General features: G+C 42.3%; 1 protein-coding gene across 5 annotated transcripts in view; it reads left to right on the top strand.

The window, feature by feature from the left end:
• LOC133635118 (discs large homolog 1-like protein) overlaps positions 1–23,569 on the top strand; it is a 210,285-nt gene that overhangs the window by 20,903 nt on the left and 165,813 nt on the right. The window contains exon 1 of one of the 5 annotated variants that reach the window (XM_062027917.1): positions 22,288–22,425. The exons of 3 other annotated variants lie outside the window; for them this stretch is intronic. In XM_062027917.1, coding sequence (XP_061883901.1) covers positions 22,363–22,425 — 63 coding nt within the window. In that variant the 5' untranslated portion in view covers positions 22,288–22,362. Of the gene's footprint in view, positions 1–22,287; positions 22,426–23,569 lie in introns of those variants that run through there. One more of the 5 variants, XM_062027920.1, reaches the window with a different exon arrangement.

Consider the following 23,569-nt stretch of genomic DNA (forward strand, 5'->3'; position numbering starts at 1 on the left):
CACAGGCCAAAGATACTAAAAACACCCACGAATGCCCATTCTAAAAAAGCCAGGGGGTAACCTTTGGGTCCCGATACAGCTGTCCATTTATGTACAGCCTATCCACTCTTAGTGCCACTCTCTTGTTCTGGGCTCGGTTCTCTCTCATGATCGGTGACAGTTTCTTTCTCCTATCGTTGATCTCAGCCGGGCAGTGGTCATTTAACCAGAGAGAGGTCCCTTTCAGCTCCTTTCCTCGGCTTTTTACCAACTCTTTGTGCTTAAAATGCTCAAAACGAGCTATTATGGGACGGACTTTATTGTCCACAGGTCTGCCCATTCTGTGCACTCTGGAAAAAGTTATGTCTCTTACCACCTCCGGGGAGAGCTTGAGCTTATCCGACATGAACTCTCTTACAGTTTTTTCCGGATCGGCGTTGCCCTCTCGGATCCCCGAGAAAATGAGATTGTCTCTCATGTCCCTGCACTGTATATCCAACGCGTGTCTTTAATGCGCTTTAGTCCGCGGTAAGAAAGTCGGTAGATCTCTGCATGTCAGTCATCGCACCTCTCAGAAAGACATTATCCTTTCTTAGATCCTCAATCTCCTTCTGACTGAATTCCAGGCTACTTCTCAAGTCAAGGATGTCCTGCTGTAGTGCATCCAGAATATCCAGCTTGCTCAGTCTCGCGTTGATCGATTCCAATACGGATGCGTCCACCTCCATGCTACCACCCGGCTCACCTCCGCTATCGGTCGAGCCACGCTGGGATCGGTGTCTCCTGGCTGGTTGTTTGACTTTACACGCAGCCCCACCAGACACCTCCTTCTTGTCACTCTTTTTGTTGGTCATCTCAACTGTGACTGTCCAAAAACCCGGTATTCAAACGTGCGATCGTTAAAATACCAAGCTCAAGGCGAGCTGGAGGTTAGCGACTGGCTAGCTAGCCACCTGGCTAAAAATAAACCAGGCTAGCTAGCGGTCGGTGAAGTTTTTAAACAAACAAGGACACCTTGATCACTTTAGAATTGTCCATAAAGTGTCCATAAAAGTATCCAGAATAGGTATCAAAAATAAAATATGGTATATTTGCGACCTAAAATTGGATAAAAACGCCAAATTCTGCTCGCGGCAATGGAGAAGAATATGAATTACAATAAAAAGTAAATGTTGGAAAACTTATTTACTAGGCGTTTGATTTTTTTTTTTTGAATTAATCTTAATTATTACTTGTCACGATTCTTAATCGATTCAAATAAATCAAAAATCGATTGAAAAAAATATATGTATTTATATTTGTACAGCGACTCAGGCAAACCATGTTTTTGATGTAGATGCCCATATCTGCTGTACATATTTACTTTAAAAAAGAGAAGTGTTGATATTTTTCTTGTTGCCTTATTTGTATCTGACTTTATTGAATGTTTGGGGAGAATTGTATTTAACAAAACCGAGTTTCTTTTAAATAATATATATATATTTCTCGGGCAGCACGGTGGTAGAGGGGTTAGTGCGTCTGCCTCACAATACGAAGATCCTGGGTTTGATCTGTGCGCTCGGGATCTTTCTGTGTGAAATTTGCATGTCCTCCCCGTGATTGCGTGGATTCCCTCCGGGTACTCCGGCTTCCTCCCACCTCCAAAGACATGCACCTGGGGATAGGTTGATTGGCAACACTAAATTCGCCCTAGTGTGTGAATGTGAGTGTGAATGTTGTCTGTCTATCTGTGTTGGCCCTGTGATGAGGTGGCGACTTGTCCAGGGTGTACCCCGCCTTCCGCCCAATGCACAATGCAGTGATGATAATAATACTTGTAAGTTGATTGTAGTTTACTGTATTTTCCGCCATAGAGACAATGGTAAATTTGAAGCGCTCTACACTGTGTACTTAGCTGCGCTGACTTCGTATTTTAAGTAAAATAAGATAAATCTAGGTTTATAAATCTAGGGTTAGTGTGTTTACGTTAGTATTTACTTTTTTGGTATGCATTTTATTATTATATGTTTTTAAGAAAACCTTAAAGGCCTACTGAAATGATTTTTTAAAATTTAAACGGGGATAGCAGATCCATTCTATGTGTCATACTGGATCATTTCGCGATATTGCCATATTTTTGCTGAAAGGATTTAGTAGAGAACATCAACGATAAAGTTCGCAACTTTTGATCGCTGATAAAAAAAAGCCTTTCCTGTACCGGAAGTAGCGTGACGTCACAGACTGAAGGGCTCCTCACATTTCCCCATTGTTTTCAATGGAGCGAGAGCGATTCGGACCGAGAAAGCGATGATTACCCCATTAATTTGAGCGAGGATGAAAAATTTGTGGATGAGGAAATTGGACCAAGCTATATTTCTAACAAAGACAGATCATTTTTCTTCTAGATTTTCCAGAACAAATATTTTAAAATAAATTCAAAAGACTTTGAAATAAGATTTAAATTTGATTGTACAGATTTTCTAGCTGTGCCAGAATATTTTTTTTGAATTTTAATCAGAATAAGTTTGAAGAAATATTTCACAAATATTCTTCGTCGAAAAAATAGAAGCTAAAATGAAGAATTAAATTAAAATGTATTTATTATTCTTTACAATAAAAAATAAATAAATACTTGAACATTGATTTAAATTGTCAGGAAAGAAAAGGAAGGAATTTAAAAGGTAAAAAGGTATATGTGTTTAAAAATCCTAAAATCATTTTTAAGGTTGTATTTTTTCTCTAAAATTGTCTTTCTGAAAGTTATAAGAAGCAAAGTAAAAAAAATGTATGAATTTATTTAAACAAGTGAAGACTAAGTCTTTAAAATATTTTCTTGGATTTTCAAATTCTATTTGAGTTTTGTCTCTCTTAGAATTAAAAATGTCGGGCAAAGCGAGACCAGCTTGCTAGTAAATAAATACAATTTAAAAAATAGAGGCAGCTCACTGGTAAGTGCTGCTATTTGAGCTATTTTTAGAACAGGCCGGCGGGCTACTCATCTAGTCCTTAAGGGCTACCTGGTGCCCGCGGGCACCGCGTTGGTGACCCCTGCCGTAGAGTGACCAACAGCATGCCAACAGGTAGGCATTTTAACCCCGGAACATGCACGCACGCCTCACCGTTCTTGAGGCACTCTCCCGCTCGTTCCCTCAAACCCGAAAATGATCCTGCTTGTATAAACCAACAAGTTGCCTGACAAAGCTGCGTTAGTGTGCACATTTAAACAAAGTATAGAGTTGCTGAGACAGGTTAAGTATTGAAAACACTTCCCTTTTTTCCTCAATCACCATTGTATGTCCGTGACGTGGAAGCTAATAATCCAAATAGAGTTATGGTTGCTCACAGAGCGGAGCACCCGCCATCGGCACAAAACCCAGACGAACAGCTAAAAAAGCGAGGGTCCCAAAGTACAGCAAGTACATACTTCCGGCACCAAGGGACGCCATAACCATTCACCTCTTAAAGGCATGCACAAATTGTTAAGATCATCCACCTTTAATAAAGTGACGAGGCAAACAGTTCTGCAGAAAATTACCTTTATTCTACAGAGGTTTTCCAAATTATTACGATCAACCACCTTTAATGAAGTGACAATGCTGGCAGTTCTGCAGAAAAATACCATTATTTTACAGATTTTTACTAAATGATTACGATCAAACACCTTTAATAAAGTGACAATGCTGGCAGTTCTGCAGAAAAATACCATTATTTTACAGATTTTTTCTGAATTGTTAAGATCAACTACCTTTAATAAAGTGATGATGCAAACAGTTCTGCAGAAAAATACCATTATTTTACAGATTTTTACTAAATTATTACGATCAAACACCTTTAATAAAGTGACAATGCAAACAGTTCTGCAGAAAAATTTGATTATTTTACAGATTTTTTCTGAATTATCACAATCAAACACCTTTGATAAAAGTGACAATGCTACAAGTTCTGCAGAAAAATACCATTGTTTTACAGATTTGTCTGAATTTATAAGATCAATCACCTTTATAAAAGTGACTATGCTAACAGTTCTGCAGGAAAATACTGTTATTCCAGATTCTTCCTAAAATTATTGATGATGTGGCATATTGCATCAGCTCTGACCTGGTGTCTGCGTTCTAACACATGCCGACAGACTGCACACCGGAAGTGAAAGTGTGATGTCCCAGACGAGATAAAACGCCATTCCTTGGTGCAGTCTGAATTAGACTTGGAGCCATAAGAGGCTGTCCCCATTCTTCCTTTTTTCAGCTGGGTAACACAGTGGCTCACATTCTCTCCCTCTGTGGTCTATGGGCAAGAGGCATAGGTATTGAATTAGCTGACAGAATACAAGTGTAAACAGTGACTTAACATATTAAATACAAATCATAGCATGTTACAAGCATAATATAATCAAATTGTGGATGTCAGTGTGGTAAACAGGAATCTTTGCGAGCAAAAGTTACACTAAAAAATTGCTGGCTAGCATCTTTGGCTACTTGTGAAATCATTGGTGGATGGCACTGTGAGCTAGTCAAGTTACCTGTGAAAGTCTCACTTCTACAGATGGTACTTGTGTCTCATCTCCATTTTCCCTCATTCTCTCCTCTGAAGATGTTCCATTCCTGCCTCTGTCCCAGTCATCTTTGTATTTTGTTTGTCCTGTTTAAACTGTTTGTTACTTCTGGTCCCTCATCTTCTTCTCTCTCTTCTGACTCCTTAAAGTATTTTAACAAACTCATCTGGAAAAACTAAGTTTATACGACATTTTGGAAAACATACATAGTTGCTACCAAGGCCGAAGCCACGGAGTCAACACTGGGGGTGGGGCGGTGGGGCAGAGAAATGCAACATTCAAAACCCATTTCCAGCCATTGTGCAATATTTTAAAATGAGCAAACACAGGGTATTTGCATTACATTCGATTTTTTTTTAACCTTTCTTACTTTAATTGTATGTTGTTGCAGATTATGGATTAATAAAGATTACAACCCTAACTATAATCCTATAAACAGAAATATAGGCAGTGTTAATAGAACAGATCCAGCTATTGAGGCCAATGTTAAGCAATTTTTTTAATTATATTTTATTTTCATCTTTACAAGTAAAATTGGGTGCGGTGCACAGCAGGAGCATTGGCTTTGCTATCCTTGCCATTCTTCATGCATTGGATAACTGAGAGGGATTTGCCCCAAAAGCAGTGTTTAGTCGTTAAGTTTTTGATTTTAAACCATTCTTTAGAGCAGGTGTGGGCAATTCCAGTCCTGGATGTCCGGTGTGTATACTGGATTTCATGCCAACTTGAGGCCTAATTGTTTAATTAGATATAATGTTGACACCATCAAATATTTTTTGGCTACATTTCTTCATAAGTGCATGGATGGCAGCTGATGACTCTTCATGTGTCCCAATTGACCTTATTTTGCCACGCCCATTGTGAAAATTTACTGTCTTCCACTTTGGATTGAAACTTCCGTTCGGCTAGCCATGGCTAGTTAGCTACGTTGAAAAACCCGGCGAATTAAGATGGAGATGCTAACGTCAAATTATAAAGCCTCGACCTGATCCTATGTTATAAATGTTTTCATTTATTGAGGTCAAGTCAAGGCATAGTTGCGGGTGTAGCCTATGATGTCTGCATATCAGAATAAGTGAGAATTTTGTTCTGAATATTTTCCCCATGGCAGCATCCCAGAAGCTACAAACAAGCAATCAAGGAGAAATTGTCAGTCTGCCCACAAGTAATGCTCTGTATTTCGTAAGTTACAATTCTCAGTGTGTCAGGACTACCTGGGAGGAAACATAACTAGACTAGGAACTTGTATCACCGAGTAACAATCACTAACAACAGACAACTGCTAACAGACGATAGCATTTGCTATTGCTATTTACGAGCATAGTGGTATAGATTCAGCTCGGTTTAACTAGATCTTTGAGCCAACTAGTTTTGAGCCAGACGTCATGACAAGCACTCACCAAAAAAAACTGTTAGACAACATAACTACATAGTAGTGAAAAAAGGTACTAATGTGATAATGCTGATATTACGCTTTAGATACTCATTAGACACTAATCTGGCTAACGGTAGACAGCTTAATTGTACATAATTGTGAAAAAAGGTAGGATACTAATGTGATAATGCTGATCATACTCATTTGACACTAGCTGGCTAGCGACTAGCAATATTAAGATTGCTAGTCGTTAGCCAGCTAGTGAATGAGTATGATCAGCATTATTGCATTATTACCTTTTTTCACAACTACGTACATTTATGCTGTCTAAAGTTATCCAGCTAGCGTCCAATGAGTATGATCAGACCTCTGACACAGCCATCAATATTGCTAGTCGTTAGCCAGCTAGCGTCTAATGAACATGATCAGCATTATCGCATTAGTACCTTTTTTCACAACTATGTACAGTTATGCTGTGTAACAGTTTCTTTTGGCGATGGCTTGTTACGACGTATAGCTGGAACCTTCCTAGTTAATCCGAGCTGAATTCATATCAGTATGCGCGCAAATAGCAAATGCTATCGTACTGCAATGGACAGCATTGCTCAACCCGATGTTTGCACTCAAAACGGAACAAACATGGCGCCGCCTTTGTTGACACACAAAATAAGGTCAATATGGAATGATCTAACAATTGTAAATCAGTGTTGCTGTGTACAGCCAATTATCTTATTAAACCAGGGTAATTGGTGGAAACAAAAACTAGCATACACACGGGCCCTCCAGGACTGGAATTACCCACCCCTGCTTTAGAGCACAGGTCTTCAACCCTGGTCCTGGGGATTCCCTGTGTATGCTGATTTTTGTTTCAACCACAGTTGCAATCTCAGAATTTTACCTAGCATTCATTTTGTTTAAATGGTTCTTCATGTTTTGAGGGATTATGTATGCCACATTTTGTCTGAAATATCGAAGTATGGCATCAATAATAAAATCATATGTTCATCTTGTGCTTATTGTGCTATATTGAAAACAACTACATAAAACAGTGAAGATTCTCAGTCATCTAGGTCATAGTTATGTGAAGAGTGAAGCAAGGCAACTGGACTTCACTCTTGAATTGAAGACGTTTCGCCCTTCATCTGAAGGGTTTACTCAGTTCGGAGGAAGCCCTTGGGACAAAGGGAGAAAGGTCTTCAATTCAAGAGAGAAGTCCAGTTGCCTTCCTTCATTCTTCACATAACTACATAAAACAGTAAAAAAAGACATTTGTACTGAACAAATTAGGTGAATCAATTGGTTAATCTTTTTACGTTGAGTGTGTTTGCATGCAGTTTTTTCCGCAATCTGATTGAAGTCAATCGGATTGAATATTGGACAAGAGCCATTTACATGGCATCAATTAAAGCGATCCGCGTTCACATGACCTAGGGCAATTAGTCAGAATCCACCTCTTTTCCACCTGCTATAGCATGGGTGTCAAACTCTGGCCCGCGGGCAATATCAAATTAACATTGGAGCTGGCCCGCCGGTATTATACAGTGGCGGTGCCGCTGTAACACCGCATTCACCGCCCAACCCTCCTGATTTTCCCGGGAGACACACGAATTTCAGTGCTCCTCCCGAAAATCTCCCGTGGCAACCATTCTCCCGAATTTCTCCCGATTTCCACCCGGACAAAAATATTGGAGGCGTGCCTTAAAGGCACTGCCTTTAGCGTCCTCTACAACCTGTCGTCACGTTCACTTTTCCTCCATACAATCAGCGTGCCGGCCCAGTCATTTAATATATTTGGCTTTTACACACACACGAGTGAATGCAATGCATACTTGGTCAACAGCCATATAGGTCACACTTAGGGTAGCCGTATAAACAACTTTAACACTGTTAAAAATATGCGCCACCTGTGAACCCACACCAAACAAGAATGACAAACACATTTCGGGAGAACATCCGCACCGTAACACAACATAGACACAACAGAACAAATACCCAGAACCCCTTGCAGCACTAACTCTTACTAACGCTACAATATACACCCTCCCCCCACGCTACCACCAAATGTTGATATTTACCTCAGAAGGCTGCAAATCGAAAAGAGGCATTCAATGTTTTATTTTAATTTGTATTTAATATGCCATTGATGTTTTTTTGTTTGTTTTTTTTTAAAGTTGATTTTGCACTACTAAGTTATATAAGCGTTGCTTGTTCCATATTCAGTGTTAAAGCAAATCAGTGTAGCAAACTGAGCATTAAAGGCCTACTGAAATGAATTTTTTTTATTTTAACGGGGATAGCAGATCTATTCTATGTGTCATACTTGATCATTTCGCGATATTGCCATATTTTTGCTGAAAGGATTTAGTATAGAACAACGACGATAAAGATTGCAACTTTTGGTATCTGATAAAAAAAAGGCTTGCCCCTACCGGAAGTAGCGTGACGTAGTCAGTTGAACATATACGCAAAGTTCCCTATTGTTTACAATGATGGCCGCATGAAGTGAGAGAGATTCGGACCGAGAAAGCGACAATTTCCCCATTAATTTGAGCGAGGATGAAAGATTTGTGGATGAGTAAAGTGCAAGTGAAGGACTAGTGGGGAGTTGAAGCTATTCAGATAGGGAAGATGCTGTGAGAGCCGGGGGTGACCTGATATTCAGCTGGGAATGACTACAACAGTAAATAAACACAAGACATATATATACTCTATTAGCCACAACACAACCAGGCTTATATTTAACATGCCACAAATTAATCCTGCATAAAAACACCTGCGTGTTTGTTATGCTAGCTCCTAGCTCCTCTGCTAGCTCCTAGCTCCATAGAACACGCCAATACAATTCAAACACCTGATCAACACACACAATCACTCAGCCCAAAAGACCGTTCACCTAACCCAAGGTTCATAAAGCTTATATATTTTTAAAAAGTTACGTACGTGACGCGCACATACGGTCAAGTTATCAAATGTTTAGCAGCCAAGGCTGCATACTCACGGTACCTGATATTCAGCTGGGAATGACTACAACAGTAAATAAACACAAGACATATATATACTCTATTAGCCACAACACAACCAGGCTTATATTTAATATGCCACACATTAATCCTGCATAATAACACCTGCGTGTTTGTTATGCTAGCTCCTAGCTCCTCTGCTAGCTCCTAGCTCCATAGAACACGCCAATACAATTCAAACACCTGATCAACACACACAATCACTCAGCCCAAAAGACCGTTCACCTAACCCAAGGTTCATAAAGCTTATATATTTTTAAAAAGTTACGTACGTGACGCGCACATACGGTCAAGTTATCAAATGTTTAGCAGCCAAGGCTGCATACTCACGGTACCTGATATTCAGCTGGGAATGACTACAACAGTAAATAAACACAAGACATATATATACTCTATTAGCCACAACACAACCAGGCTTATATTTAATATGCCACACATTAATCCTGCATAATAACACCTGCGTGTTTGTTATGCTAGCTCCTAGCTCCTCTGCTAGCTCCTAGCTCCATAGAACACGCCAATACAATTCAAACACCTGATCAACACACACAATCACTCAGCCCAAAAGACCGTTCACCTAACCCAAGGTTCATAAAGCTTATATATTTTTAAAAAGTTACGTACGTGACGCGCACGTACGGTACGGTACGTGTTATGCTAGCTCCTAGCTCCTCTGCTAGCTCCTAGCTCCATAGAACACGCCAATACAATTCAAACACCTGATCAACACACACAATCACTCAGCCCAAAAGACCGTTCACCTAACCCAAGGTTCATAAAGCTTATATATTTTTAAAAAGTTACGTACGTGACGCGCACGTACGGTACGGTACGTGTTATGCTAGCTCCTAGCTCCTATGCTAGCTCCTAGCTCCATAGAACACGCCAATACAATTCAAACACCTGATCAACACACACAATCACTCAGCCCAAAAGACCGTTCACCTAACCCAAGGTTCATAAAGCTTATATATTTTAAAAAAGTTACGTACATACGCAAAAAAAAGTTGCGCACATACGGTCAAGCGATCAAATGTTTAGAAGCCAAAGCTGCATACTCACAGTAGCACGTCTGCGTCTTTGTCATCCAAATCAAAGTAATCCTGGTAAGAGTCTGTGTTGTCCCAGTTCTCTACAGGCGTCTGTGTATCGAAGTCAAAAGTCCTCCTGGTTAGAGTCTCTGTTATCCGAGTTCTTCCATCTTGACTGCATCTTTCGGGAATGTAAACAAAGAAGCGCCGGCTGTGTACTGTTGTGGCTGACTACGTTCGAAAAATACGTCCATTTCGCACCGACAACTTTCTTCTTTGCTTGCTCAGCTTCCTTCTCCATAATGCAATGAACATGATTGAAACAGATTCACGAACACAGATGTCCAGAATACTGTGGAATTATGAAATGAAAACAGAGCTTTTTCGTATTGGCTTCAATGTGGAAGGCATACCCGTGTTCCCCGGTCTACGTCACGCGCATACGTCATCCTCAGAGGCGTTTCGAACCGGAAGTTTAGCGGCAAATTTAAAATGTCACTTTATAAGTTAACCCGGCCGTATTGGCATGTGTTATAATGTTAAGATTTCATCATTGATATATAAACTATCAGACTGCGTGGTCGGTAGTAGTGGGTTTCAGTAGGCCTTTAATTAACGTTTTATTCATGCACTTTCTCTTGCTACTTCAAGGCTTGAATGTTTGATTCATTCATTATTGAATGAATGAATTATTGAATTTTATTTTCAAATTTATTATTAGCCTGGGGAAAAAGTTTTATTTTGATATTTACCTCAGAAGGCTGCAAAGATGCATTCAATTTTTCTTGAAATTTTATTTGATATGCCATTGATATTTTAAAATTGTTATTATTATTATTTGAAACTCATTATTGCATGTCACTATAAAGTTATATAAGCCTTGCTTGTTCAATATTCAATTTAAAACCTGTTTGGGTCCCTATTAAAAGGTTAACTTGTTCAACCTTGGCCCGCGGCTTTGTTTAGTTTTACATGTTGGCCCACTCTGTATTTGAGTTTGACACCCCTGTGCTATAGCGTTCCATTCTACGAAAATAGTGCGTCGATGTGGCACTCACCCACGTTATTACGCGCTACCCCATACATGCGTATATTTTCCCATCGATCAAATTATGAAAATGTGTATACCACCTGTCAATCTGTAAATCAGATTACAATTTCAATCCGATCGGATGGCGTGGATACATGAGGTATTTTGAATATGATTCGGCCTATAATAGGATGAAAGCAGTGCATGTAAACTCGCCCACTTTGTTCTCAATGCAGGTTTCACTTGTTTTCTCTGGGTGAGTTTACATGCACTGCTTAGATCCGATTATAGACCGATTCGGATTCAAAATACCTCATGTGTCCATGTCATCCGATTGGATTTAAATTTGAAGTGGATTGACAGAGGTGGTGTACATCTTTTGATAATCTGATTGATGGGAAAATATATGCCTGTAACATGTAATTGGATCGTCGGAGTACATCTCTTGTTACTGTGCATGTAGTGTGTGATGACCTGCGTGAGTGCCCATGGAATGCCATGCCAGGTGGCATTCCAAAAATATAGATTGTTAAATTTAGCTAACATTCAAAGATTAGCATCAATACGAATGGCCCATCGAATCCTAAATAACACTGCACCAGCGCCACTTAAGCACTTTGTCCAGTTTACATCTGCTGTGACAACTAGAAACACACGAGCCTCCACCAGGGGGCAGTGTAGCGTACCCAGATGTAAAAACTCTTTTGCACAATCAGCCTTTTCGTATAAAGCCATAAAGGAATGGAACGACCTCACAACAAACTTGAAAAGTCTAACAGATTACTCTTAATTCACAATTGAAGTTAAAAGGTGGCTTTGGAGCAATAAAAGCTGCTCACACGGTCACTAAGGGGGGCATTATGTTTGACACATCAACCTAATGTGTATTATATTTATCCATGAGAGCATTTTTATTGTAAATTGTGAGGTGTGTCTGTTAAAATCATGGTTGTTTTTACAAATGATGACAGATGTGAACAAAAGCATGTATTGTCTTTGTGTGATGATGTAAATGAGGTGTGGTTGTATTGTATATTAAGAATGTGTACATGAAAGGGCATTTTATGACTTTTCTTAATTTAAAAACATGCTATAGTATGTTTTTATTGTCATAATTTTATTGCATGATTTTTGTATCCCTTTAATTTAGGTAGCCAGGGACTGCAGATGGAAATGAGCTATTTAGCTATAATCTGGTACAGAACATATCTGTCTTTGAGCTTAATGTTTCTGTGCATTGTCCCTTCAAATAAAGACTAAAAGGAGCGAAACGTTGATGAATGGTGGTCCCCAGCTGATGACCCGTTTATGCCCACAGAGGTGTTCGGTGAGGTGTCACAGCACACCTGTCAAAAGGCACTGGAGGAGGTGCGTCAGGCAGCAATGCCCAGCAGGAATTCCATCACCTGTATCTTGATATGTTCAATCTGGAAGCATCCAGTGACTACTGTGAAAGGGCAGTTGGCATCCAGGGAAGTCTGGAAGACAACCAGGAAAGACTGGATGACTGCAGGAAAGTCTGCACCGGGAGTGGAAGGCTAGTTACCTCACCCACTAGTCCTGTAAAAGGGACACCCTAAACTTACTACGAAGACGAATAAAGAAACAACCCGATGGCCCTCCGAGAGGCGGGGTGGAAGAAGGGCCAAATCAGACGGATTTCTTGGTAACGACTGGAACGGACAACGACAAAGAGTCTAGGATCATGAGAAGATGCAGGTGTGGGTGGGAGAAGGTGACCACCTTCAGAGGTTTGCGTATCCACCAGGGAAGGAAAAAGTGCAAAGAGAGAAGCCATCAGCAACATTGCACTGCAACCGCAGGTCAGACAAGAGGAACCCAAAGCCAGGTGGCAAACCACAGTGCTGAGGGATCCACCGTTGCTGATGAAAGGCAGGTGGAGGACACAGTAGGGCCCTTGGTGGACGCCAATGCCTCTGAGAGTGGCACTGACGAAGACGCACACAGAACACAGAGCAACCCCAACAACCAGGAGCAAAGCCAGAAGGCAGAGAGGAAAGAACCTGGAAGGAGGCAGCTGGTCAAATGGCCTAAAGAAAACGAAGTTGCGGTCTGGCAGAAGCTGGACAAAGACCTCAGCCTTATCCTGGAGCACTCACTGCGTGGCCAGGTGGAAACCAAGCTGAATCGCATTGGAGACATCCTGTACGATGAATGCAGAGGCAGATTTGGAGTAGCCGCTGAAAAGCGGAAATCTGGCCTAATGCAGAAAGGAAGAAGAGAGAGAGAAATCGAGCAGTTGGTGAAGAGGCGGCGTCAACTCCGGAAACAGTGGAGGAAGGCAAGCAAGGAGGAGAAGGAGGGTCTGAAGCCACTGTGTGATGAGGTGAGAAAAGATCTTGCCGGCCTACGGAGGGCTGAGCGCATTCGCAAACGCAGAAGGCGGAAGGAGAAAGAGAGGAGTAACTTTTTCAAAAATCCCTTCAAGCATGCGAGACAGCTGCTAGAGGACAAGAGAAGCGGAAAGCTGGATATTACCAAATCTGAGCTGGAGAATCACATCAAGGAACAGTACAGTGACCCAGCAAAGTCAACTCCGCTGGGATCCCCTGGTTATGTTCCTCGTCCAGCTCCCCCAGCCTTCCTCTTTAATGCTGCTCTCCCCAAACTCAGCGAGGTGGCAGAGGTCGTACGGAAAGCAAGAGCTGCCTCAGCCCCAGGCCCCAATGGGATACCATACAAGCTGTATAAGTACTGCCCAGGGGTCCTGAGACATCTCTGGAACCTGCTGAGAGTGGCCTGGAAAAAACAAGTCATCCCTTCAGAGTGGCAAAGAGCGGTCACAGTTTTCATCCCAGAGGAGCAGAACTCCAGTACAATCAGCCAGTTCAGGAGCATCGCCCTCCTAAATGTCGAAGGGAAGATGTTCTTCTCCATCCTGGCCAAAAGGTTGACCAGCTACCTCACAAGCAACGGGTACATCGACACCAGCTGCCAGAAGGCAGGCGTGCCAGGCTTCCCAGGCTGTGTGGAACACTCTGCAGTAATATGGGAGCAGATCCAAAGGGCGAAGAGAGAGAGAGGTGACCTGCATGTCGTGTGGCTGGACCTTGCCAACGCATACGGGTCTGTGCCCCACCAACACACCAGTCTGCATCAGAGCCCTGGTTGCCAAGTACTTTGGAGACCTCCAGATGTGCTGCACTCATCAGGACTTCACAACAGGCTGGCAACAGCTGGAAGTAGGCATCGCCATGGGATGTTCAATCTCTCCCATCCTGTTCGTTGCAGCCTTCGAGATCATCCTCATAGGGGCTAGGAAGATGGTCGGAGGAGTGAAACTGCCTTCAGGACAGAGGCTACCAGCAGTGAGAGGCTACATGGATGATATCACCACCATACTTCAGACAGCAGCATGTACAACAAGACTGCTGAAGAGGATCGACGAGCTTGTGGGCTGGGCGAGGATGAAGATCAAACCCCCCAAATCACGCAGTCTGTCTATCAGGAAAGGAGTCAGAAGTGACAACACCATCTTTGTCGCAGGCGGTGAGAACATTCCATTGCTGGCAGTTCAACCTGTTCGTAGCCTGGGTCGCACCTACACAGCAGAGCTCTCTGACAGGCAGATGGGGGAAACGGTGAGGAAGCAGCTCGCAGATGGCCTGGCCAAGATCAATCAAAGCCAACTCCCTGGGAAGTACAAAGTATGGTGCTACCAGTTCATACTGTACCAAAGGGTGATGTGGCCACTGAAGATGAGCGAAATCCCCTCCTCAGTGGTAAGCAAGATGGACGGGGTGGCAAACTCGTTCATCAGAAAGTGGCTGGGACTACCAAGGTGCCTCTCAGACGTAGGCCTCTTTGGTAGGAACGCTCTTCAACTACCACTGCGATCCATCAGCCTGGGATACAAGCAAGAGAAGGCTCGGCTGGTGCTGGAGCTGAGGGAATCCACTGACCAGCTGGTGAGAGCAGCGGGCACCCAGATAAGAACAGGAAGAAAGTGGAAAGCCCAAGAAGAGGTCGACACGGCGATCTGCAGGCTGAAGCACCGTGAAGTGGTCGGCAGAGTTCAGGAAGGTCGAGCAGGCCTTGGGAGGGGCTTCCAAAAAAGACCGGAGAGCCATGGTGGTGGCAGAAGTGGCAAGAAATGAGCAGGAACGCCTAAACATCAAAGCGGTGTCCCAGGGCCAGCAAGGTCGTTGGACATTGTGGGAAGGTCTCACAGACAGGACGATGTCATGGTCTGACCTGTGGAAGATCCCCCAAGCCAGGCTCAGCTTCCTGATCAGAGCAACGTACGACACCTTGCCTTGTCCCCGAAACCTCCACCAATGGTTTGGTGCCGAGGAGACCTGTCCCCTCTGCAACACCATCAACGCAAGCCTCCAGCACATCCTGTCGGGCTGATCGACAGCGTTGTCGCAAGGCCGCTACAGATGGCGACACGACCAAGTCTTGAAAAAGTTGGCAGAGGTGTCAGAGACCTGCAGAAAGGAGGCAAATAGCAGACCTTCCGCTCCAGCCAGACATCTCATCCAATTTGCGAGGGCTGGGGATGGTGCCAAACACTCCCACCAGAGAGCTACTGCGAGACTCCTCTCACCAGGAAATGAGTGGAGCATGAGGGTCGACCTGGGGAAGCAGCTCCAGTTCCCCAGGGAGATCGTCGAAACATCGCTACGGCCAGACCTAGTCTTCTGGTCAGAGGCTTGCAGGACGGTTCTTCTGGTCGAGCTCACTGTCCCATGGGAGGGGGGGGGGGGGGGGGGGGGGGGTTGGAGGCTGCTTATGAGCGGAAGCGAGCCAAGTACTCTGACCTGGCAGCAGAGTGCAGGGAGGCTGGCTGGAAAGCCGTCATCTGCCCTGTGGAAGTGGGGTGTAGGGGCTTTGTGGGTTCCTCAACTGCCCGCCTACTCCGAGACATTGGATGCACAGGAGCGGGGCATCGGAAAGCCATGAAAGAGCTGGCCGAGGAGGCGAACAAAGCCAGCTTCTGGCTGTGGCTAAGGATAAGAGTTGGGGGGAAAACACCTAGGACATCAGCAGGGGGTGGCAGGGAGACATCCCTGCCATCGCTCCGCCACCATGAGACGTTCTGGGGTTAAAGGAACGAAACGTTGATGAATGGTGGTCCCCAGCTGATGACCCGTTTATGCCCACAGAGGTGTTCGGTGAGGTGTCACAGCACACCTGTCAAAAGGCACTGGAGGAGGTGCGTCAGGCAGCAATGTCCAGCAGGAATTCCATCACCTGTATCTTGATATGTATGACTAAACTATATAACAAGCTACATATTTAATGAAAGATAATTACTGTAATTTTACATGAATTTGAAAGTAATGTAAGAAAACAGAAAATGCTATGTATAATTAATGTGGTATTTTTCTGTAAAAAAAATTGAAATATCTATAGTTTGTCATTACTGGCATATTACTTAAAATAACAGGCGGATTGTTTATTTACAGATAATGTCTTCAATTCTACAGTTTTCTAAACTATTTAAAAAAAATAGAAAAATTACAGTAGAAATTTAGAGTAAATTAACCATAAAAATAGGATTTTTTTTTACAGTGTAGGAACATAGATCGACCAGTAAATTGAGAGCTTTGCCCTCTGGCTCAGTTCCTTCTTCACCACAGTGGATTGATACACGGTCCGCATTATTGCAGACGGCGCACCAATCCGCATGTCAATCTCACGATTCACTCTTCCCTCACTCGTGAACAAGACCCCGAGGTACTTGAACTCCTCCCCCCTGGGGCAAGATCTCCTCCTGAACTTGATTAAGATTAAAGATTAAAGTACCAATGATTGTCACACACACACTAGATGTGGTGAAATTTGTCCTCTGCATTTGTCCCATCCCCTTGGGGAGCAATGGGCAGCAGCGGCGCCGCGCCCGGGAATCATTTTGGTGATTTAACCCCCAACTCCAACCCTGTGTTGCTGAGTGCCAAGCAGGGAGGTTATGGGTCCCATTTTTATAGTCTTTGGTATGACTCGGCTGGGATTTGAACTCCAACCTACCGATGAATGCATTTCACCTTTTACTGGTGGAGACCCATGGACTCGAACATGGAAGTGCTCATTCTCATCCCAGAAACTTCACACTTGACTACGAAAACGATCCAGTGAGAGCTTAAGATCCTGCCCAGATAAAGCCAGATCATCCTTGAAAAGCAGAGACCTAATCCTGCAACCATCAAACCGGATCCTCTCAATACCCTGACTGAATTCTGTCCATAAAAGTTATGAACAGAACCGGTGACAAAGGGCAGCCCTGGCGTAGTCCAACCCTCACTGGAAACAGGGCCGATTTACTGCCGGCAATGCGGACCAGGCTCAGACACCAATTATACAGGTCCGCTACCCCATACTCTCTCAGCACTTCCTGAGGGACACGGTCGAATGCCTTCTCCAGGTCCACAAAGCACATAAAGACTGGTTGAGCAAAATCCCATGCACCCTTGAGGATCTTGCCGAGAGTATAGAGCTGGTCCACGGTTTCACAACCAGGACAAAAACCACACTGCTTCTTCTGAATCCGAAGTTCGACTATCCGGCTTAGCCTCCTCTCCAGTACACCTTAATAGACCTTACCAAAAAGGCTGATAAGTGTGATTCCTCGATAGTTGGAGCTCACCCTCAGGTTCACCTTCTTAAAGAGAGGAACCACCACCCCGGTCTGCCAATCCAGAGGCACCGCCCCCGATGTCCACGTAATGTTGCAGAGTCTTGTCAACCAAGATAGCCCCACAGCGCTCAGAGCCTTAATGAACTCTGGACAGATCTCATCCACCCACGGGGCCCTGCCACCGAGGAGCTTTTTAACTACCTCGGCAACCTCAGCCCCAGAAATATGAGAGTCCACCACAGATTCGACAGCCACTGTTTACTCATAGGAAGACGTGTATGGGATTAAATAGGTTTTAGAAGTATTCCCTCCACCAATCCACAACATCCCAAGTCGAGGTCAGCAGCACACCATGCCCAACATACACGGTGTTGACAGTCCACTGCTTCCCCCATCCTGAGGTGGTCCAGATATAATAATATATAGTCTTGATCTTACCAACTCATAGGTGATGCAGCAGCTCAGTGTGTCAATCGCTGTAGTGGTTAGTTACCTCTTTGTGACCAATGCACCGTGTTACTAAAAGTGGTTATTCGGTGTTAGCTCTTATATTAACAGTGTCGCTAATACTTGGTAATAAGCAGGTCGCGGCATGTAACTGGGGTGTTGTTGGCGGATTTGGGATGTTTTTTTAGAGGGCTTTATATGCGGAATGGATGACTCCCTAAGCTACATTGTTAGCCGTCTAGTACAAGGCGTAGTTTTCAATTTAGAATACACAAAAAAGAGAAAGACATGTACAAAAAATATAGTCTGTGCATTTGTGAAATGAAGTGAATTATATTTATATAGCGCTTTTCTCTAGTGACTCAAAGCGCTTTACATTGTGAAACCCAATATCTAAGTTACATTTTTAAACCAGTGTGGGTGGCACTGGGAGCAGGTGGGTAAAGTGTCTTGCTCAAGGACACAACGGCAGTGACTAGGATGGCAGAAGCGGGGATCGAACCTGGAACCCTCAAGTTTGCTGGCACGGCCACTCTACCAACCGAGCTATACCGCCCCATATGTGTGCTTGTCTCTCATAGGGATTGTGAATGATAGGCAACATTACAGGCAGTTCCAATTTAAAGATGCCTTATCATTTTAGATGAATACATTTACTGTAATTCTAATTGACTTAATGTTGTAAAATCTAGTTGGCACAAACTAGACTAAAATGAACTCAATTTAGATGATTATTAAAAATGAAATACTTTAGTCAGGAAAAAAAACTAAAACTCATTTTAAAAAAACAGCTGTCAACTTAACATTGACATACCCTCAGGCCCATCTGCTACATTAAAACAAATACCACAGAAAGTGCAGTTTTTACCCTTTCAATCAATCAACCAATTAATTTTATTTGGAACATGTTAAAACGTCACAAGCACACATTTTTACTCAAGGGATCAACGGTCCAGAAGGAGTGGGAAGAAGCAGAGCTTGTCTTTTCCCACCCATGTGCTGTCAGCAAAAGTTTAATAAACTAACAGCACTATTGGAAAAAAGCAGCTACTGGCAGATCAGCGCCACCACCTGGCTGCAAAGACACATTGGACACCATCGGGTGCTATTTGTGTTCGCTGGCGATGTATTGAAGTGGTCAAATTATCGTACGTTATATAGGACTTTTAGAATTGTTAATAGTACAAAGGGTAACATTTTCATTATATGTCTGGCAATGCTGCTTGGAATTATGCCTTGTCACAGCACCAGGATACGCTACACAGTCTTGCACCGCCCCCTGAAAAAGTTCCTATGTAGCATGACATGCATCTCCAAAAATATCAGACCAAGCCGAAGAACATTATTTCCCGAGTGTATATGACTCTTTTAGAGTGTGTACAACCCACCTCCGTGAATGCCTTCTCCTTTTTTGAATCAACATGTACTGCATCAATTATTGTAGTTCCAACAGCAAAAACACTCTTATTATCATAATTATCAAAAGCAAGTGAAATAGTCGACGAAAGTTGTAGTTTTCACAGAGTTGACATCAGGTCTGACAAAGAGCTGTCGAATCACTAGTGTCCAAAGTGCGGCCCAGCGGCCATTTGTACAGCAAAAGTACAGCAGGATGCATATTATAACAGGTTTTGCATGTATGGAAAAATTTACAATAAAGAATCTTTGAAGTTGAAGTTTAAAAAATGTAATTGTAGAGACTATTATTGCAAAGGTGTGTCTTTATATATTAGATTTTTTAAGCCTTTTTATAAAATAGAAAATACATAGTAGAGGTAGGTCTGGACTATTTACTGTTTGTTGACATGTAATGATTCATAACAAATATATTTTTATATGTGGCTCTGCAATCTAAGACATCATTTACCATATGATAGTATACTATCCGCTTAGCGTGAGCCTATACAGTACACAATGAATACATTCTTGCAAAAGATGAAAAGGCTGTGTAGCCAAGGTTTGCCACATAGAGGCACTGTATGTACTACATAAAGGGAAAATGTTGGGTGACTTTTTAAAAACATTTTCTTCCCTTTTCTTTATTTTAATTTTTTTGATATTTAAAAGTATTGTCTGCTTTTGTGAAACCTTAAAGTGTCTAGATAAACCGTGGAAGCCACATTTTAGAAATTACACACATGAAAAATGAACAAAAATCCAGTAGGCAATACTTCTGTGTCCATGGATGTGAAATATGGAGGGTTTTTTCATTGGGTAGTTTCATTAGACACTCCATCACACACATGCAAATACACACGCGCACACACACGCACACACACACACACACACACACACACACACACACACACACACACACACACACACACACACACACACACACACACACACACACACACACACACACACACACACACACACACACACACACGCACATTCACGCACACACTGCATAGTTATTTCCGTGCTGGCTGACCTACAAATGTTAACATGTAGTGCATGCCTGCAAGGCACATGAGGTTGCATTCTATTTGTCTGTCTCTCTCCCACCTTTTAATTTGTTTTCTTTCTTCCTTTTTTCTTAGCCCTCTTCTGTAGTATGTAATGTTAGATCTAACAATAAACAATACTTACATTATAATTCATCTTACATAATGTTATAAGCCATAATGCCTTTGGCAATAGCCGGTCATTTGTGTGTGATGCATGAGCATTAGCCAGCTGCTCATTGCCCATCAAATAAGGTAAAAATAATGTCTCAAGACTTTTCAAATATTTTATGGTCCTGCCAATCACTTAAAACTCCCCAGTTTCTTTTAAAGGCATTCCGCATTGAGGTTGGTTGCATAGTTCACAGTTTATATCGTTTGCTGGTTAGCTATTATTATTTTCAAGTAAAACACCAAAGAATGTGGTGTTGTGTGTAATACTGTATGTTGTGGATAGTTAAAATAATGTATGGATTTTCCAGTGCACAAAACCTCAAGTAAACCACTAGCATGCTAGTAAACACAAACAAATGAGACTGTATGTTTACACCTCTTCATAAGCTTACAGCATAAAAAGAGGAACAGTCCCTACTGGTTTCAGGACTTTGCATTATTCATTTCACTTGTCCACCTGCATCAGTTTCTGCACATTGCATCTCTAGTCTTGTATATGCAGCCTGTATATGTGCAGGAAAACAACCAACAATTGCATATTCACACATTATCAGCTTTAAATTATTTTTGTGCTTCCGCCGTGTTGCTATTTTCTCTTACAAGCTGTAAAAGTGGTCTCACAATTTGATTGTTTAAATTGCTTTCATGGTGATTTGTATGCTTCTTTTGACTTGAAGTTTTGATTTTCTCTGATATTTTTAGTTTCAATGTAATTTTTTATTTTTTTTAAACAGTCTTTCAAATGTATTGCCATGTGGCGTCATCACATTACATTTGATAATACCGTACTCGGTCATTAATAACAGTAACAATTATTATTAATGAGAGGGACAGGTGGTAGTAAATGAATGGATGTACATTATGTATGTATTTCACTGTACTGGAAGGGCAGTGTCCCCCGCATAAATTCACAATTATTTCTTTATGACTATCTCACTAGCCTTATGACGCTGTAGTCGCTTTTTCTGTTGGCCATAGAATAAAGAGCATTGCTGAAGAAAAGTTGAAAGAGGAGGCAAGATATGATAGTACCATACTGTAGATTTATGTCATCTATCTCCATGCAGGTCTGATTATTTCTGTCACTCATTGATCTTGCGGTCGAAAGGCGGGCCAAGAGAGGCAGTGAAGCAAAGAATGCTGGGGAAGAGAGAGCGAGAGAGAAAGAGCGTGAGAGACAGCAACGGAGGGGAGGAGAAAATCGAGGGAAAAAGAGAGAGGAGAATAGCCGTCCAACAACAGAGGCAAACATTTAGATAGTGAGAGAGGAGATGGATGACTGGGACAACTGCTGCAAAGAAAGACAATAGAGACCACATCTATACTGACACTTGCATAGACAGACTTATGCACAAACATATTCATCCACACACAAATGCTGACAACACACGTGCTGAAATTTTTTTTATACCCACACAGTGACACACAAGTAGATTTGCCATGTTCCTCCGTGCCTCCTAACAATCTATGAGGATTATGCTGATGAAGATTATGGTGAAGATGAGAACGAGCGAGAGGGAGAGGATGCTGGCCTGCCACAGCTGAGGACCACAATCATGCGGTGGGGGAGGGGGGGGGGGGGCAGGATGGAGCATGGCTAAAGAAAGTCATGCATGTACGTGTGTGTATGTTTTTGAGTGCGACTGTATGCATGAGTCTACGTTGAATGTGTGAGTGCAGGCGAGGATGCCCCCCCAACGCAGGAGTAGCTAGCTAACGTTAGCCACATGTTGTGCCACTGCAAAGTAGCATGCACCAACAACACCATATCTCTGATGTTTGGATGCAAGGTAGGTTGAAAGGTGTGCATGTGCATGTTCAGCTTAACTAAAAGAATGAGGTTAAGTAGGACAGAGGAAAAAAACTGACCTTTATGAAGTTTATGAAGGGACTTTCAATTGCTAAAAGTTAGAAACTTAATACATTTGTAAAACGACACACCGTTTTATTTTATTTATTTTGATGAAGTATTAATATGACACACATTTTTTTATAACTATTGATCTGAGTGTGGTATACAGTGTTACAGTATATGTTTACCTTTCTGAAAAATTAGCGGATTTTTACTGTATAAACACCTTCAAATAAAACAAGCCAGATCACTCAGAAGATAAACCATATCAATATGATATGTCGAAATAATAACACAATCAAAGCAAGGCATACTGAACAGAGTGAACCGGCAAAACAGTAGGCTGGACAGGATCTACAGGTGACGGGACAGACAAAATCTATTTCTAGACTGGGATAGGGAAATAAACCATTCTGATAGTCTGTGATGAGTTGGTCCACAGAACAATGGCTATAGCCTGCTTTAAAATCACCGAGGTCAAAACCTGTGGTTTTTTTGCTCTCAGGCGTATATTTGGATTTAGTTGTGTGTGTGTGACTCAACAGACAACCAACAATTACATATTTACACATTATATGTTCTGGTGCGGATCCACAGCATACAATTTATTTCAGGCTATACATACAATTTGTCTTGTAGACTCTTTACAGCTATATCCATATGTTGCACCTGCTGGCTCTGCTTGTTCAGCTAAGTTTTGGCAGCTCCATTGAAAAAGTTTAGCTTGTTGTAAACTTGCGAGTTCTTAGTAAGAGGAGGTGTGTTCCATTTGTTCATAGCCGTACTGGGTGGGGTGTAGTGTTATGTGTTGTGCTGTCATTTATGACAGAGTAGTGCTAGTGACTGCTCTAATGTTAGTGAAGTGAAGTGAATTATATTTACAGTATATAGCTCTTTTCTTTAGTGACTCAAAGCGCTTTACATAGTGAAACCCAATATCTAAGTAACATTTAAACCAGTGTGGATGGCACTGGGAGCAGGTGGGTAAAGTGTCTTGCCCAAGGACACAACGACAGTGAATAGAATGGCGGAAGCAGGGATCCAACCTGGAACCCTCAAGTTGCTGGCCTAGCCGCTTCACC

This window comes from Entelurus aequoreus, linkage group LG19, assembly GCF_033978785.1.
Source record: "Entelurus aequoreus isolate RoL-2023_Sb linkage group LG19, RoL_Eaeq_v1.1, whole genome shotgun sequence".
Taxonomy (NCBI): Eukaryota; Metazoa; Chordata; class Actinopteri; order Syngnathiformes; family Syngnathidae; genus Entelurus; species Entelurus aequoreus.